At 41.6% G+C, this 16,409-nt stretch overlaps 1 protein-coding gene across 8 annotated transcripts in view; it reads right to left on the reverse strand.

Annotated features, from left to right (window-relative positions):
* MORC1 (MORC family CW-type zinc finger 1) overlaps window positions 1–16,409 on the reverse strand; it is a 170,433-nt gene that overhangs the window by 143,686 nt on the left and 10,338 nt on the right. The window contains exons 1-4 of one of the 8 annotated variants that reach the window (XM_055568117.1): window positions 13,382–15,218; window positions 10,897–10,965; window positions 6,532–6,622; window positions 5,775–5,883 (exon numbers count right to left, since the gene is read on the reverse strand). In XM_055568117.1, the coding sequence (XP_055424092.1) occupies window positions 5,775–5,883; window positions 6,532–6,622; window positions 10,897–10,965; window positions 13,382–13,727 (615 nt within the window). In that variant the 5' untranslated portion in view covers window positions 13,728–15,218. Of the gene's footprint in view, window positions 1–5,774; window positions 5,884–6,531; window positions 6,623–10,896; window positions 10,966–11,846; window positions 11,924–12,108; window positions 12,761–13,139; window positions 13,308–13,381; window positions 15,219–16,409 lie in introns of those variants that run through there. The other 7 variants (XM_055568118.1, XM_055568121.1, XM_055568122.1 and 4 more) reach the window with 7 other exon arrangements.

Genomic DNA, 16,409 nt, shown 5'->3' on the forward strand with positions numbered 1-16,409 from the left:
AGCTCCCCATCTGGCATTAGCTCCTCCCCCTCCTCCATAGGGAATGGATGTTTACTCTGTGGAAAGAGTGGAACAAAGCATGTCTGGATTAGAGGATATGTCAGGCACAGTTGGCAGGTGACCTTACTGAGGCTGTGTGCTTAGCCACTCAGTTGTGTCTGACATTTTGGGACTCCATGGACTGTAGCCCACCAGGCTCCTGTGTCCCTTGCCTGGGGATTGTCCAGGCAAGAATACTGGACTGAGTTGTCATGGCCCTCCTCCAGGGGATCTTCTCAACCCAGGGATAGAACCTAGGTCTCCCGCATTGTGGGCAGATTCTTTACTTTCTGAGCCACCAGGGAAGCCTATGAATACTGGAATGGGTAGCCTATCCGTCCTCTCAGGAATCAAGCCAGGGTCTCCATGGCATTGCAGGTGGATTTTTTACCAGCTGAGCTACCAGGGAAACCCTTACTGAGATTAGAGGGATTCAATGAAAGTACACATATTGGATGCTGAGAACTGCAGGTCTCTTCTCTCATTTGGCTCCCAGGTTCTGCCTGCTAGACCTTCAGGTAGAAGACTGTAGGAGTCTTCTTTGAGATACCTGACTACCCCAGAGGGAAAGACATAAGGAAAATTTCACTGAAGATTACTCAATAAAACAGCCCGGTATGTATTATTGTGACCTGCATGGCTGCCAAGCCCTACCCACACTCTCAGAGCTTTCAATTGGCATTTTTATTGGACTAACCTTAAAATCTGGAAAACTCAGCAGTGGCCACAGGACCGGAAAAGATCAGTTTTCATTCTAATCCCAAAGAAGGGCAATGCCAAAGAATACTTTAACTATCGCACTGCTGCTGCTGCTGCTAGGTCACTTCAGTCATGTCTGACTCTGTGCGACCCGACAGACAGCCTCCCACAAGGCTCCCCCGTCCCTGGGATTCTCCAAGCAAGAACACTGGACTGGGTTGCCATTTCCTTTTCCTATGCATGAAAGTGAAAAGTGAAAGTGAAGTTGCTCAGTTGTGTCCGGACTCTTAGCGACCTCATGGACTGCAGCCTACCAGGCTCCTCCGTCCATGGGATTTTCCAGGCAAGAGTACTGGAGTGGGGTGCCATTGCATTCTCTGAAACTACCGCACAATTGCATTCATCTCACACGCTAGTAAAGTAATGCTCAAAATTCTCCAAGCCAGGCTTCAGCAATATGTGAACCATGAACTTCCAGATGTTCAAGCTGGTTTTAGAAAAGGCAGACAAACCAGAGATCAAATTGCCAACATTTGCTGGATCATTGAAAAAGCAAGAGAGTTCCAGAAAACATCTATTTCTGATTTATTGACTATGCCAAAGCCTTTGACTGTGTGGATCACAATAAACTGTGGGAAATTCTGAAAGAGATGGGAATACCAGACCACCTGACCTGCCACTTGAGAAACCTGTATGCAGGTCAGGAAGCAACAGTTAGAACTGGACATAGAACAACAGACTGGTTCCAAATAGGAAAAGGAGTACATCAAGGCTGTATATTGTCACCCTGCTTATTTAACTTCTATGCAGAGTACATCATGAGAAATGCTGGGCTGGAAGAAGCACAAGCTGGAATCAAGATTGCCAGGAGAAATATCAATAATCTCAGATATGCAGATGACACTACCCTTACGGTAGAAAGTGAAGAAGAACTAAAGAGCCTCTTGATGAAAGTGAAAGAGGAGAGTGAAAAAGTTGGTTTAAAGCTCAACATTCAGAAAACTAAAATCATGGCATCCAGTCCCATCACTTCATGGCAAATAGATAGGGAAGCAGTGGAAACAGTGGCTGACTATTTTTCTGAGCTCCAAAATCACTGCAGATGGTGACTGAAGCCATGAAATTAAAAGACACTAACTCCTTGGGAAGAAAGTTATGACCAACCTAGATAACATATTCAAAAGCAGAGACATTACTTTGTCAACAAAGGTCCATCTAGTCAAGGCTATGGTTTTTCCAGTGGTCATGTATGGATGTGAGAGTTGGGCTATAAAGAAAGCTGAGCACCAAAGAATTGATGCTTTTGAACTGTGGTGTTGGAGAAGACTCTTGAGAGTCCCTTGGACTGCAAGGAGATCCAACCAGTCCAGACTAAAGGAGATCAGTCCTGGGTGTTCATTGGAAGGACTGATGTTAAAGCTGAAACTCCAATACTTTGGCCACCTCATGTGAAGAGGTGACTCATTTGAAAAGATCCTGATGCTGGGAAAGATTGAGGGCAGGAGGAGAAGGGGACGACAGAGGATGAGATGATTGGATGGCATCACTGACTCAATGAACATGGGTTTGGGTAAACTCTAGGAGTTGGTGATGGACAGGGAGGCCTGGCTGGCTACAGTTCATGGGGTCACAAAGAGTCGGACATGACTGAGCCACTGAACTATAGTCTATATTAAAGTAGTCAAGATTAACAGTCATCTAAGAAAAGTCTCTAATGTGACAGACAGAGACCATACACAGCAACTCAGTGGTAACAAAAACTATAAGAGGAAAATGAAAAATTCAAAGGAAAAAATTAAACATAGTTAATATCTTCAGAGCTCTAAGCAGAAATATTGTATTTATGAAATAAGAACTATATATCTTTCAAAAGGAATACTGAGAGACTAAACTCCAATACTTCGGCCGCCTCATGTGAAGAGCTGACTCATTGGAAGACTCTGATGCTGGGAGGGATTGGGGGCAGGAGGAGAAGGAGACGACAGAGGATGAGATGGCTGGATGGCATCATTGACTCGATGGATGTGAGTCTGGGTGAACTCCGGGAGTTGGTGATGGACAGGGAGGCCTGGCGTGCTGCGATTCCTGGGGTCACAAAGAGTCGGACACGACTGAACGACTGAACAGAACTGAACTGAAAAAGACTCTTTAGAAATAAAGAACATGATTACAAAAAATATCTATAAGAGGGCTGGAAGATAAATGTTAGAAAATCTCACAGAAAGCAAAACAAAAATTTAAGGATGGAAGATGGATAAGAAAATTAAAACCATCTTTGGACATCCACAAGCTAAGAACAAATGTAAAATGAGAGAAAAGATAATATAGATGGAAGAAAATCATCAAATACTACAGGAAAATAGCACAGAATTAAAGGACATGAGTTTTAAGACTGAAACATTCAACAAACACCCAGCACAATGGGTACAAATAAACCCACCCAAAGGCAAAACACTGAAATCAGAACACTGGGGAGAAAGACCCTCAGAAAACAGAGGGGGCGGGGAGAAGAATGGGTCACACAGAAGACCCAGGAATGAAGAAGGCTTCAAACTTCTCACTAACAACACTAGAAATCATATGATAATGGAGCAATGCCTTCAAAATCATGAAAAAAAAATCATTTGAAGAAAAAAACATCAAGACAAACTATCATTAAGTGTTTGGGTAGGAGAAAAACATTTTCATGCATGTGAAGTCTCAACATGTTTTATCTTTTATACACCCTTGCTGAGAAAGCTAATGGAGGGTGTGTTACACCAAGAAGAGGCAGAAAGCTAGGGAAGATGATCTGAAACTAGAGAGATGAAGAGAACTGCCAGGATGACGGCAGGGGCAGATCCCAGGATGGCAGCTGAACACCAACCATGGATAGCAGGAGTGTGAGGGGCCGCATTTAAGAAGACTGCAGAGCAGAGTCCTTCAGGAAAGTGGAACTGACAAAACAGCAGGTGAAATTGTCCGGCAGGAGACTGGCTTGCCCACTGGGATTAACACAGTGACAAAGACACAGAAAACCAAGCAAATATTCAGTGACAGTGACAAGTACACAGAGCACTAAGCAAACAATCATTAACTGTCAATTAAAATAAAAAATTCTGCAGGGAAAGGAAAAATAGCTTATGATGTGGTATAATTGTGTACAGTATAGTGCTTATATAGTCTCAAAATAAAAATACTGAATATTTGACACAACCAAAATTAAAATCAAGTTATATTGAAGATGGAGAATTGGAAGGATGTAGATGTGTGATAGGAGCAAAGAAAAAGTAATAGATAAATCCTCATCTTTTATAGTGGGAGCTTAACAGATAATGCCGAAATCAAATCAAGAAGTAACAATACAAGCATGTTACACAGAAATTTGCAGGAAAATATCAAAATAATCAGCTAACATTGTTAGCTGCTGTATATTGTCACCCTGTTTATCTAACTTATATGCACAGTACATCATGAGAAATGCCAGGCTGGATGAAGCACAAGTTGGAATCAAGATTGCCGGGAGAAATATCAATAAAGTTCGGCAGTTCACCTCTCTAGTTTGGCAGTTCATCTCTCTAGTTCCGAATATTCATTGAGGGACTGATGCTGAAGCTGAAACTCCAATACTTTGGCCACCTGATATGAAGAACTGACTCACTGGAGAAGAAATGAGATTCCCAGCATCTTTCCCTGATGCTGAGAAAGATGGAAGGCAGGAGGAGAAGGGGAATGAAGAGGATGGGATGGTTGGATGGCGTCACCGACTCTATGGACATGAGTTTGAGCAGTATCCAAGAGTTGGCGATGGACAAGGAAGCCTGGCGTGCTGCAGTCCATGGGGTGGCAAAGAGTCGGACACGACTGAGCAACTTAAACGAACCTTGTTGAAAGTCACTGCCACTATATAAGTGGAAATGAGAAGGTCACTGGTTTTACTTTTTAAAAAAAGAAAAAAGGCAATGGCTCATTTTAGGAAAGCTATAATCGCAGCTTTGGCCCAATTTCCCATGTCCTTTACACACATAAAGTACAACACAAATGCTTAAAGTATTGCTTTTCCTCACGTTAGAATCCCACTCAGCTACTTTCTGTTGCTTCTAGACTACTCCTTTTAACTAGCCCGACTCCAGCACTACCAGCAGGCATGCTGGGCTCCTGCTGGACAATCCTACATTTCCATACTATCCTCCAAACCCCGCAGTCATCTCAGGTCTGAGACTTGCCACGCGCCATTTCTCACCACTCCAGCCTTTCCAGATGCAAGTGATCTTTTCCCCATAAACTCTCACTCAAGGCTTTCTAGTCTCTTCATCCATATCCTGCTTTTGACAATTTACTAATAGCAGGAATACACACTCACTGAACAGCATGCTTTTAAAATCCCTTCATTTTGTTATTTATCTAATTCATACATGTCTGCTTTATTTTGTTACTAACTGAAAACACTCTGATGGTCAGGTGGTCTTCTTGTTTTCTACCTTCCACAGGGTATATCCAGCGCTGGCAGACAGCAGTTACTCAACGTGTATTTGTTATACTGAATTATAACTGATGTTCATAATACTAAAACTCAAATACTGCAAATTAATGTTTCTGGGTCAGAAAAGAGAGTTAAAATTATGGTCAAGCGAGTAATATTTTAAAATCTGTTTTGCATTCAGTTTCTTCAGATGTTGTTTTCCAAGTCTTCTGAATTCAATATTCTATTTACTTTAAAAGTGATAACCTATTTATGGTTAGGTGGTGGAAATGTTTTGCAGGCTTCTTCCAAAAAGCTCACAGTGCCAAAGGGAGCTTCTTATTATGGAAGATATGTGTACATGGATAATTAAAATAATGTTCTGAAAACAGGCTAGGATTAGAAAAACTATTCAAAAAAAGATCAATAGGACAGGCCTCCAGTGACCCCAAAATGGGCAGCCATCCTCTATTTCCCAGATGTATTCCTAAATTTCTAAATCATAATAGGAAAGCACCCATGATAGACTTTACCTCCTGAAATGGTAAATTAAAATAACTTTATTAGCATGGAAACCAAAGGAATCAACCCTTACCTCACTCAGACCTTCTCTTTCACAAAATGTCTGAGAAAAAAATACACAGGTCATCGTTTCTTCCTTCTTTGTAAAAAGAATAAAGTCCTTTCCAATCCTCATGGATCCGCTATATTAAAAATCAAGAATATAATGGTTTATATCTCAAACATTAGCGAAAAGGGACAGGGGAGCACAATATTGTTCTTTTCACTGAAATGACTCCACTGTTTTGCTGACTCTTAACCAAGGGAGTGTAAAATAAATTTTTCTCTTTGTTTTCTCAAAACAGAGCAGAGTTTGAACTAATCCAGCCCCATATTCTCACTTAAGATATGACTACTGAGATAAGGTGCTGTCCAGGGCTGCAGCAAAGAAGGATCATCTGGTAGGTGCCACACAGGTAGCCGTGGCCCCATGTCCTCACTTTTCATTGAGCAGACTAATCACATAAGCTCTGGACACATATAACGCCAGTGCAAAGACATGCATTAAGAAACAAACACAGAAATGCAATGAAGCTCTACGGTACACAGGTGTTACTTCCCAATCTCTGAAAAGGAGATTCATCCTCTATTTGTGAATTAAATTTTAAAACACTGTAAAGATTTAAGCCAGTTTGGGCATGGAAATTATAAAACAAGGTAAGACTCTTCGGTTTATATTATTTTTTAAGTTTTTCAAACTTGGATCATTCTCAGTAAGACTTCCTTTAAGCAAATATCATTCCTGATAATCAATAAAAATAATACTTACATTATAAGAAAGAAGTCCTCACCTTTTAAGGCCATTGCCATATTGCCCAATAAACTTCAAGGTTGATAACCGTTTCTTGGATGTTCCAAAGTAAATGATATCTGATGCTTCCTCTGCAATTGACAAAGATGATATAAGTGGTTAGGACATAGGAGTCTTCACATTGTTCAGAGGTCTAGTTGTCAGGATGTCACACATATATTAGGGCAGACCCATACTTTTTACATGAGTGCAGAGAAAATGATCTTTGTCAGGCTCCATAATCTCTGACCAGTATCTTAAGAGCAATGTACTGACAAGAGGTCAGAGAGACTTAGCTGTGCGACCCTGGGAAGTAGAGCCTTAATTTCCTTGACCCTAAATGGGAGCTATTAACACATGACAGATTGTTGACAAAGATAAAAGGAATAAATGAGATGATGTGTCAACCTTGAAAACAATACATGCCATTTGATAAATGCTAATAAATTAAAGATGCTATAATTATTTGTACCACTGGTAATTTTTCCATGGTTTTGGCCCTTATCCAGCCCCATGTGAGGTTGCTAACTGGGGAAGAAGGGCTATCAATTTCTGACTTTGAGAGTTATTCTCCTGATCTCTCCAGGCATTCTGGAATTCTGGAAAAGAATCCTCTTAACTTCAAAACATACATACCTCCAAGAAACAGGCATGCTCCCAGGGAAAGGAAAGACAGAAATGGGTCTCCCAGTTGGGCTACATGCCCTGGATACACACCCCAGATCTGTCCTAAGGACCCTGTGTCAGGCTGGGTACAGACATGCTATAGTGCAGTGGCATGGTTGTGTAAAGCCACTCCACTTGTCTGAAGCTACCTGGACATTTTATCACATGCTCTTACTAAGGGTTGACGATTAGATGAGGGTATCAATAATGATAGTATTAGCTACCTCTTATTGATCATTTCAGTATATGCCAGGGACTACAGCATATACTTTATTTGCACCACCTATTTAATATTTACAACAAGCCTACAAGGAAGATATTATCTGCATGCTACAGATGAGGAAATTAAAGTTTCTGAAGTTTATGTAACCTTCCCAAGGTCACTCTGATAAATGGTACCCCCCAGAACTATAACCCAGAGTTGTAGACCAAATCCTACAGTTTTTTATCACACGCTGAACAGACTCTCATGTACGGTGGCCAGAGTTCTGAGCACATGGACAGAACACTGAATAGGACAGACACGATCCCTGTCCTCAATAACTTTATGTCATGGAATGAGAAAAAAGCGGACAAACAAGATCCTTTCGGAGAGTATTAAGTGAGGGAAACAAAACCAGGAGAATATTACAGGAATTAACAAAAATGTAGTTTGCAGACAGAATGCTCAGGAAAGACCTCCTTCATAAGGTGTCCTCTGACTTGAGATTCAAATGATGGAGGGCCAGCCAGGTGTGGCTGGGGTGCTATAAGCAAGGGAGTGCAAGGTACGAGAAAAGGTCAAAGAGGTGGACAGAGGCCAAGTAATGCAAGAAACTAAAAGTGTTGGGGAGTATGAATTTTATTCTAAAGTAATGAGAAATGACTAAGGGCTTTAATCAAGGGCATCGCTATGATCTATTAAAAGAAAAAAGTCCACTCAGGATTGCTTTGTGAGGAATGCACTATAAGGGGGCAAGGCTGGAAGTGCAAAGAGTTTGGACATCACCTCTTCCAAAAGGTTGAGCCTGATCCAACTCAGCTTGGACAACTGATAGATAGATTTTATTTTCAGTCAACACTTGGGTTCCAATGTTAATAAAGAATTGCTCTCAACACTAGTGACCCTTCTTAAAATACAACTGTACCTGTCAACTGAAGTGTGGATTTCTTCTGAAGAGTTCAATATTTGTCACTTGTCTGTGTTTTGATTATTTTGTTTTTGGACCCATGTAAAAGAGTTGCTTCTTTTTTAAAGAATTGCCTCAGAATATATCACACATGGTCTTTGACTATTTAGACCAAGGGGGTCTTCTGAGACTTGAATATAATTGCTTTAGTTTTTATTCTGAGCTTCTATTAGCACTGACGATCATTCTTTCCTCTGGTGTGGAACTGACCAGAACACTTCCATATTATTCGAACTCCCTCACCGTTTGTTAAATCTGGCTTGTGGGATATACGCAACTGTTATAAGAATTCTAGGACTTCTCTGGTGGTCTGGTGGTTAAGAATCTTCCTGCCAAATTAGGGAACATGGATTCAATCCCCAGCCCAGGAAGATTCCACATGCTTCGGGGCAACTAAGCCCAGGTGCCGTAACTGCTGAGCCTGCACACCCTAGAGCCTGTGCCTTGCAGCAAGAAAACCACTGCAATGAGTAAGCCCGCACACCACAACCCCCACTTGCCACAACTAGGAGAAGCCTGCACACAGCAACGAAGACCCAGCACAGTCAAAAATAAAATAAATAAAACAAAATGAAGAATTCAAGGATAAGGTATCTCAATTCATGAAAATCCTTTCCCTAAAGGAATAATATCTCAATTCCACAGCAAACAGTAATTTGTACCTACTATGTACTGCCTTTTACTAGCCTTGAAGATACAAAGATAAATCATGCAATGCATGGCAGATGCTTTCACTATAATGAGAACAGTCAATTGAAGTAACTAAACCTTTGAATATGCAGGGAAGAAACACAAACCACTAAAAACAAGAAAAGGTGACCCCTACACCTGAAGGTTAAGCAGAAAATTTTAAACAGTGTAAAGCCACTTGAAACTGCCTCGGGTCTCTTGCAAGTAGTACCTGCAGGGTGTGCTACAGATCATCTCAGAGTCCATCCAATTACTGTTTGGTTCATTCATTCCCAGATGCTTTTCCTTATAATGGATTAAAGATCTAAACATAAGACCAGAAACTATAAAACTCCTAGAGGAGAACATAGGCAAAACACTCTCTGACTTACATCACAGCAGGATCCTCTATGACCCACCTCCCAGAATATTGGAAATAAAAGCAAAAATAAACAAATGGGACCTAATTAACCTTAAAAGCTTCTGCACATCAAAGGAAACTATTAGCAAGGTGAAAAGACAGCCTTCAGAATGGGAGAAGATAATAGCAAATGAAGCAACTGACAAACAACTAATCTCGAGAATATACAAGCAACTCCTACAGCTCAACTCCAGAAAAATAAATGACCCAATCAAAAAATGGGCCAAAGAACTAAATAGACATTTCTCCAAAGAAGACATACAGATGGCTAACAAACACATGAAAAGATGCTCAACATCATTCATTATCAGAGAAATGCAAATCAAAACCACTATGAGGTACCATTTCACGCCAGTCAGAATGGCTGGGATCCAAAAGTCTACAAGCAATAAATGCTGGAGAGGGTGTGGAGAAAAGGGAACCCTCTTACACTGTTGGTGGGAATGCAAACTAGTACAGCCACTATGGAGAACAGTGTGGAGATTCCTTAAAAAACTGGAAATAGAACCGCCTTATGATCCAGCAATCCCACTGCTGGGCATACACACTGAGGAAACCAGAAGGGAAAGAGACACGTGTACCCCAATGTTCATCGCAGCACTGTTTATAATAGCCAGGACATGGAAGCAACCTAGATGTCCATCAGCAGATGAATGGATAAGAAAGCTGTGGTACATATACACAATGGAGTATTACTCAGCCATTAAAAAGAATACATTGGAATCAGTTCTAATGAGGTGGATGAAACTGGAGCCTATTATACAGAGTGAAGTAAGCCAGAAAGAAAAACACCAATACAGTATACTAACGCATATATATGGAATTTAGAAAGATGGTAACAATGACCCTGTGTACGAGACAGCAAAAGAGACACTGATGTATAGAACAGTCTTATGGACTCTGTGAGAGAGGGAGAGGGTGGGAAGATTTGGGAGAATGGCATTGAAACATGTAAAATATCATGTATGAAACGAGTTGCCAGTCCAGGTTTGATGCACGATACTGGATGCTTGGGGCTGGTGCACTGGGACAACCCAGAGGGATGGTATGGGGAGGGAGGAGGGAGGAGGGTTTAGGGTGGGGAACACATGTATACCTGTGGCGGATTCATTTTGATATTTGGCAAAACTAATACAATTATGTAAAGTTTAAAAATAAAATAAAATTAAAAAAAAAAAGAAATCTGTACCTTACATCTGTCATTTTTCCAGCAACACTGATTTATGTTCACTTTTGGTCTTGCTTCAGACGGTTACAATGAATTTACTCTGTCAGAGGGAACACTTAAGCCTAAAAAGCTCAACAATAAGTCTGGGGTTTATTTTCCCTAATAGCTCCATACCAGTTTTTATGTAGATAGCTCAATTTATTCTTATTTATTTTATGGGTTTTCAGACTGTTTGTTCTAACAGGCAGGTAGGAATCTAAATAATTAACTTACCAGGGCTCATACCACATCCATCATCCAGGAAGCACAACATGAATCCACCCTGCAGTTCTTCATTATCCACTGTAAGGGAAAGCAGTTATTACTAATAAATAGTGGGCTTAATTTGTTCATCAGAAAGGCATGCTGCTCACATAATTATTTGTCCTCCTCAAATGCAGCCACTGAGTGACAGAGTTATGGCACAAGGAAGAAGCTCAGAAAGTCATCTTGGCTATAGTTTCATGAGAAACTGCAGCAGGAAAACAATCATGCAACAAAAGGGCTTTAAACTGACTTAAAACATGTTAATAAACGACATATACAGCATGAATGCTGCAGTCCATGGGGTCGCAAATAGTTGGATACAACTGTGCGACTGACCTGGACTGACCGCATGACATGCCCTGTTTTGGAATCGGACTGGTCCTTTAAACTTCAGGTGTTTTCTCCCTGGAGGAGGGAATAAAAGGAGCCAGGGATGTGACTCCAGGATCTCTCTATCAAATTGATCAATGCTGATACCCTTCCACCAAAGCACTAATTTCAAAGTCAATCCAGGTCATTCTCATTAAACTCATCAGGCTCTCTTCCAAGTAGCTAATTCCCATAAGAGCCATTTGTGGCTGCTTCTTAGTGGCAGCAAATATCTACCTCTTGAAAATGTAAATATTTTTGAAAATACCTAAGTTATTTGGAATCAATTTTGATGATGAAGAGATATCATTCAATTACATAATATAATCTCTTATTTAAAAATTGAGAAGTTTTAACTAAAAGTAATGAAGATTAATTTCAATGCACAGTTCGTAATCTGGCTTTCAAAGTAATTTCAACATTTAGATATATCAATTCTAAGAAGCCTCTCTCTTTCGGTAACAACTTTATTGAGAAATAGATTACACATAAAAAAGCTACACATATTTAACATGTACAATCTGACACATTCTGACACAGGAAAATACCTGTGGAACCATCACATCAAGGTAGTGAACATAACCGTCATCCCAGGTGCCTCCTCCTGCCCTCTGAGGTCTCTCCCTTCCGACCCTTCCATGCTCTATTACCCCCGGCCCATCTCCGGGCAGCCACCGATTTACTAATTCCATCCTTGCAGATTCATTTCTAGCATATCAGTGAAGTCAACTCTGTGTTCAATGGTTACCTCTAATCCACATTTTTTAAATGTTCAAGATAATCTATAAATAAGTACCTAAAAAATCTTACCTGAGCTTTCTGTGTTCATAATGTTCTGGTCATGTGTTCACTTGTAATCCCCTCTCCTCCAATTCACTTCCTGTTTACAAACCCTTTGGATCTCCCCAACCATCTCATTTCTCCAGCTCTTCTCTCTAACTGATTTCTGGTCTGCTTACCTCAACTTCTGTGTCAGAATATTCCTACCCTCTTTACGAATTTGCTCTGTTCAGCCCTCCCCTGACCAAGGCTGATACTTCTCTACTCAACTCCAGTTGAGTTCTCTGCGCAATGCAGTAGTTCTCAACCTTGGTTGCATATGTGAATCATCGGGAGATAGTTTAACTGGTCTCGGATGGAGTTTAGGAATAGCAGTTCCTCCTGATTACCCTAAGGTTTATCAGAACTCGGAACCACCTGACACAAGTCTCAGGCTATGCAGTTGCGACAACTGATTTTGCAGCTCTTGGTATATAGTTCTCATCTAAGAAAGCAGGGCATTTTTTTTGGTGAATGGTAGAAAAGACTCAAAATTCCCAAGAGTTACATACGCATGCTCAGTCACTCAGTGATTTCTGACTCTTTGCAACCCCAGAGGAGCCTGCCAGGTTTCTCTATCCATGGGATTTCCCAGGCATGAATACTGGAGTGGGTTTCCATTTCCTTCTCTGGGGAATATTCCTGATCCAGGGAGCCAACCTGCATCACCTGCTCTGGCAGGTGGTGTCTTTACCACTGAGCCACCTTGGAAGCCCATACAATGCTTAATTGTTCTATAAATTCCAATGCGGGCTTATAGACAATCACCACCTCAAAATGTAATATTCCCTCCCCTAGTACTGAGGCTTGGCCTTGTTTACTTCAGTCCCTTAAAACTATGGATATCAGATTGATTTCTATCGGTTAAGTGTGTGTGTGTGTGTGTGTGTGTGTGTGTGTGTATGCGCACACGTCTAGTCACTCAGTCATGTCCGACTCTTTGCGACCCCATGGACTGCAGCCTGCCAGGCTCCTCCGACCATGGGATTCCCTAGGCAAGAATTCTAAGTGGGTTGTCATACCCTCCTCCAGGGGATTTTCTTCTGACCCAGGGATCGAACCTAGGTCTCCTGCATTACAGGCAGATTCTTCACCATCTGAGCCATCAGATAAGTATGCATGTCCAAAGCAAACCACAGCACCTTCTCCCTCGTCAGACTACCTCCTCCTTCTGGTGCTTCCTGCTCAATAAATGGCATCACTCTGCCATTAGGCTTTGGCTGCCTAAGTCAAAGTCTCAGGATCAAGTTCTCCACTTCCTTACCTGATGTAGAAACATGCCTTCTCAATTCCACCTCCTCACGTTTCTCAAATTTTACCACTTTCTCCATCCCCACAATACTGCCTTGGTTCAGGAAACTACCATCTCTCTTCTGGATTCCAGCAGCAGTCCCTACCCCCTGTACTCCTTGCTCCCAGAAATGAGAGAGTGCAGCCAGTCTACAGCCAATCATGTGTTTCACTGCTCTCCTGCTTATAAGTCCCTTGGACTGCAAGGAGATCCAACCAGTCCATCCTAAAGGAGACCAGTCCTGGGTGCTAACTGGTAGGACTAATGTGGAAGCTGCAACTCCAATACTTTGGCCACCTGATTCGAAGAGCTGACTCATTTGAAAAGACCCTGATGCTGGGAGAGATTGAGGGCAGGAGGAGAAGGGGACGACAGAGGATGAGATGGTTGGACGGCATCACCAACTCAATGGACAAGAGTTTGGGTGAATTCTGGGAGTTGGTGATGGACAGGGAGGCCTGGCATGCTGCAGTTCATGGGGTCGCAAAGAGTCGGATACGACTGAGCTACTGAACTGAACTGCTTATAAACCTTGCACGCCTTCCCACTGCCCACAGGATGAAAGCCAAACCAGTTAACAAATCTAGCTGTCTTTCATAAACTGACCCTCCTACCTCTCTAAGATGGTTAATTTTATGTGTCAACCTGGTTAAGCTATGGTGTCAGTTGTTTGGTCAACTAGATGTTGCTATGAAAGCATCTGAATATAATTAACATTTATAATCAGCTAACTGTAAGTAAAGCAGGTACCCTCTATAATGTGGGTTGGCCTCATCCAATTGGTTACAGGTTGTAAAAGCAAAGACTGAGGTTTCCCAAAGAAGCATCAATTTTCTGCCTCAAGACTGTAGCATAGAAACCCTGCTTGAGCGTACAGGCTGCTGGCCTGCCTAAAGATTTATAACTCAAGACTGCAACATCAACTCTCACCTGGATTTCCAACCTGCCAGTTGCCCTGCAGATTTCACACCTGCCAGCCCCCATAATTAAGTCAGTCAACTCCTTAAAATAATGCCCCTCCTCCTCTTCCTCTCTGTCTACTATATGTCTATCAGATAGAATGAGAGAGACTGAGATAGACAGACAGACAGACAGATAGATAGATATAGAGGGCAGAGAGAGAACGGGGTTGGCAGAGATCTCTGTCTACCTACCAATGGTTCTGTTCCTCTGAAGAACCCTAATGCACCCTCCATGCTCATCTCTTACTATCTTCTCCCCTGCCCATATTGCACTCTTCCTGCTGCTACTGCTGCTGCTGCTGCTAAGTCGCTTCAGTCGTGTCCGACTCTGTGCGACCCCATGGACTGCAGCCTACCAGGCTTCTCCGTCCATGGGATTCTCCAGGCAAGAACACTGGAGTGGGTTGCCATTTCCTCCTCCAATGCATAAAAGGGGAAAGTAAAAGTGAAGTCGCTCAGTCGTGTCTGACTCTTAGTGACCCCATGGACTGCAGCCCACCAGGCTCCTCCATCCATGGGATTTTCCGGGCAACAGTACTGCAGTGGGGTGCCATTGCCTTCTCCCTGCATTCTTCCACTTCCATACAAATAATCACCTTGGGCTTAATCTCGAACATCTCAAACATTCTGCAATACCATCAGTGTCCTACGTTCTCTCCAGATTCAAGCAACTATATATTTTGCTCCTTCACACTTTCCATGCTTGATTCTCCAGACTCAGGCCTATTTTCCTTTGTCTCTAGTTTATAGACTGTTTCTTCTAGGAAGACTTCCTAATTCTTCCACATCATCAGGTGGCCATAATGAATGTTTTCCTTGTAACTTGTGTTTCCTACTTTTCAAAGTATATTCAAACACCTGCTGATGCATCCATTTCTCTTCCAGACAAGTGGTTCTGATGAAAGCTAAGGGCCTTCTACTCATAAAAGTGAAACTGCATACTGTATTTTCCACAGATCCTTTACTAGGATGGTGATTTCTTAAAAGGAGGCACTGTGTATATTCATCACTTAGCCCAGAGCCTGCCACTTGGCAAGCACTAAAAAATGTATGGAATACGTATCCATGTTTACTAGAACTAGCACACACAGACAGATAAAACAGCCGTGTCTGAACATATTCACTTTGGATTTTATAGCCCTAAAGGAAACTTAAGGTTGGAAAGTAACTCACATGCCTCAGTAAATAATTTAAAAACTAGTCCAGTGCTTAACTTTGTATTCCAATACCAATTCTATCTATTGGTACATAGGCCTTTGCCCTAGTTTATCTTTTTCATTTTTTCATGAAAAATCAATTTGCTGGGTTGATAGCCATATTATGGTTTGCAGCAATAAAAAGTTTTATAACATGAATAGGTAATTTCAAATTAAAAAACCATAGGTTCAGTTTTTCACAAAACACATAAAACCTAAATACAGAAAAGGTGCCCCTTTCAATGCAAACTGCAAAGATGCTTGTTTATTTTTTGTAATAATGCCAAGTGCCAGAGAAAGTGGGGTGAAGTAAATACTGCCATGCCCCCATGGTGTCCTGTACTCCCCCAAAAGAACACACTGTGTGAATTCTGATCATTTGATCACATTTGTTGAACTCTGTGATTCCAGATAATTCTTCTCAACCCTTCAACCCCTTATCAATCATATGTGTGCTCTGAATGAAATTCAGCTTGAATGTTTCCTCCCTTCTCCACTGTGAGGACCACTGCCTTTGTTTGAATCCTCGTGAAATCTTGTGTAGATCATTCCACAGACCCCCTTGTTTGGTTTCCTTTCACACTTCTGCACACCATCTACAAACCATTCTGTAATCACTTGCTGGAGTAACTTTCTTTAAAAAGAAAAGAGCACATTTCTAATTTGTCAAATGACATTGCTCTAGACTATTGAATGGTTCACTGGCTACAGAAAGAAAATAACCTTAGTATGATATTCAAGGTGCTCATCCATTTGGCTCTAAGTCTTAGCTCTAGTCAACCTAGCCTAGTCATTGTCTCTCGGATGCTTTTTCTTCAAATATATATATGGCTCACTCCCTTG

This window comes from Bubalus kerabau, chromosome 2, assembly GCF_029407905.1.
Source record: "Bubalus kerabau isolate K-KA32 ecotype Philippines breed swamp buffalo chromosome 2, PCC_UOA_SB_1v2, whole genome shotgun sequence".
NCBI classification, from domain to species: Eukaryota; Metazoa; Chordata; class Mammalia; order Artiodactyla; family Bovidae; genus Bubalus; species Bubalus kerabau.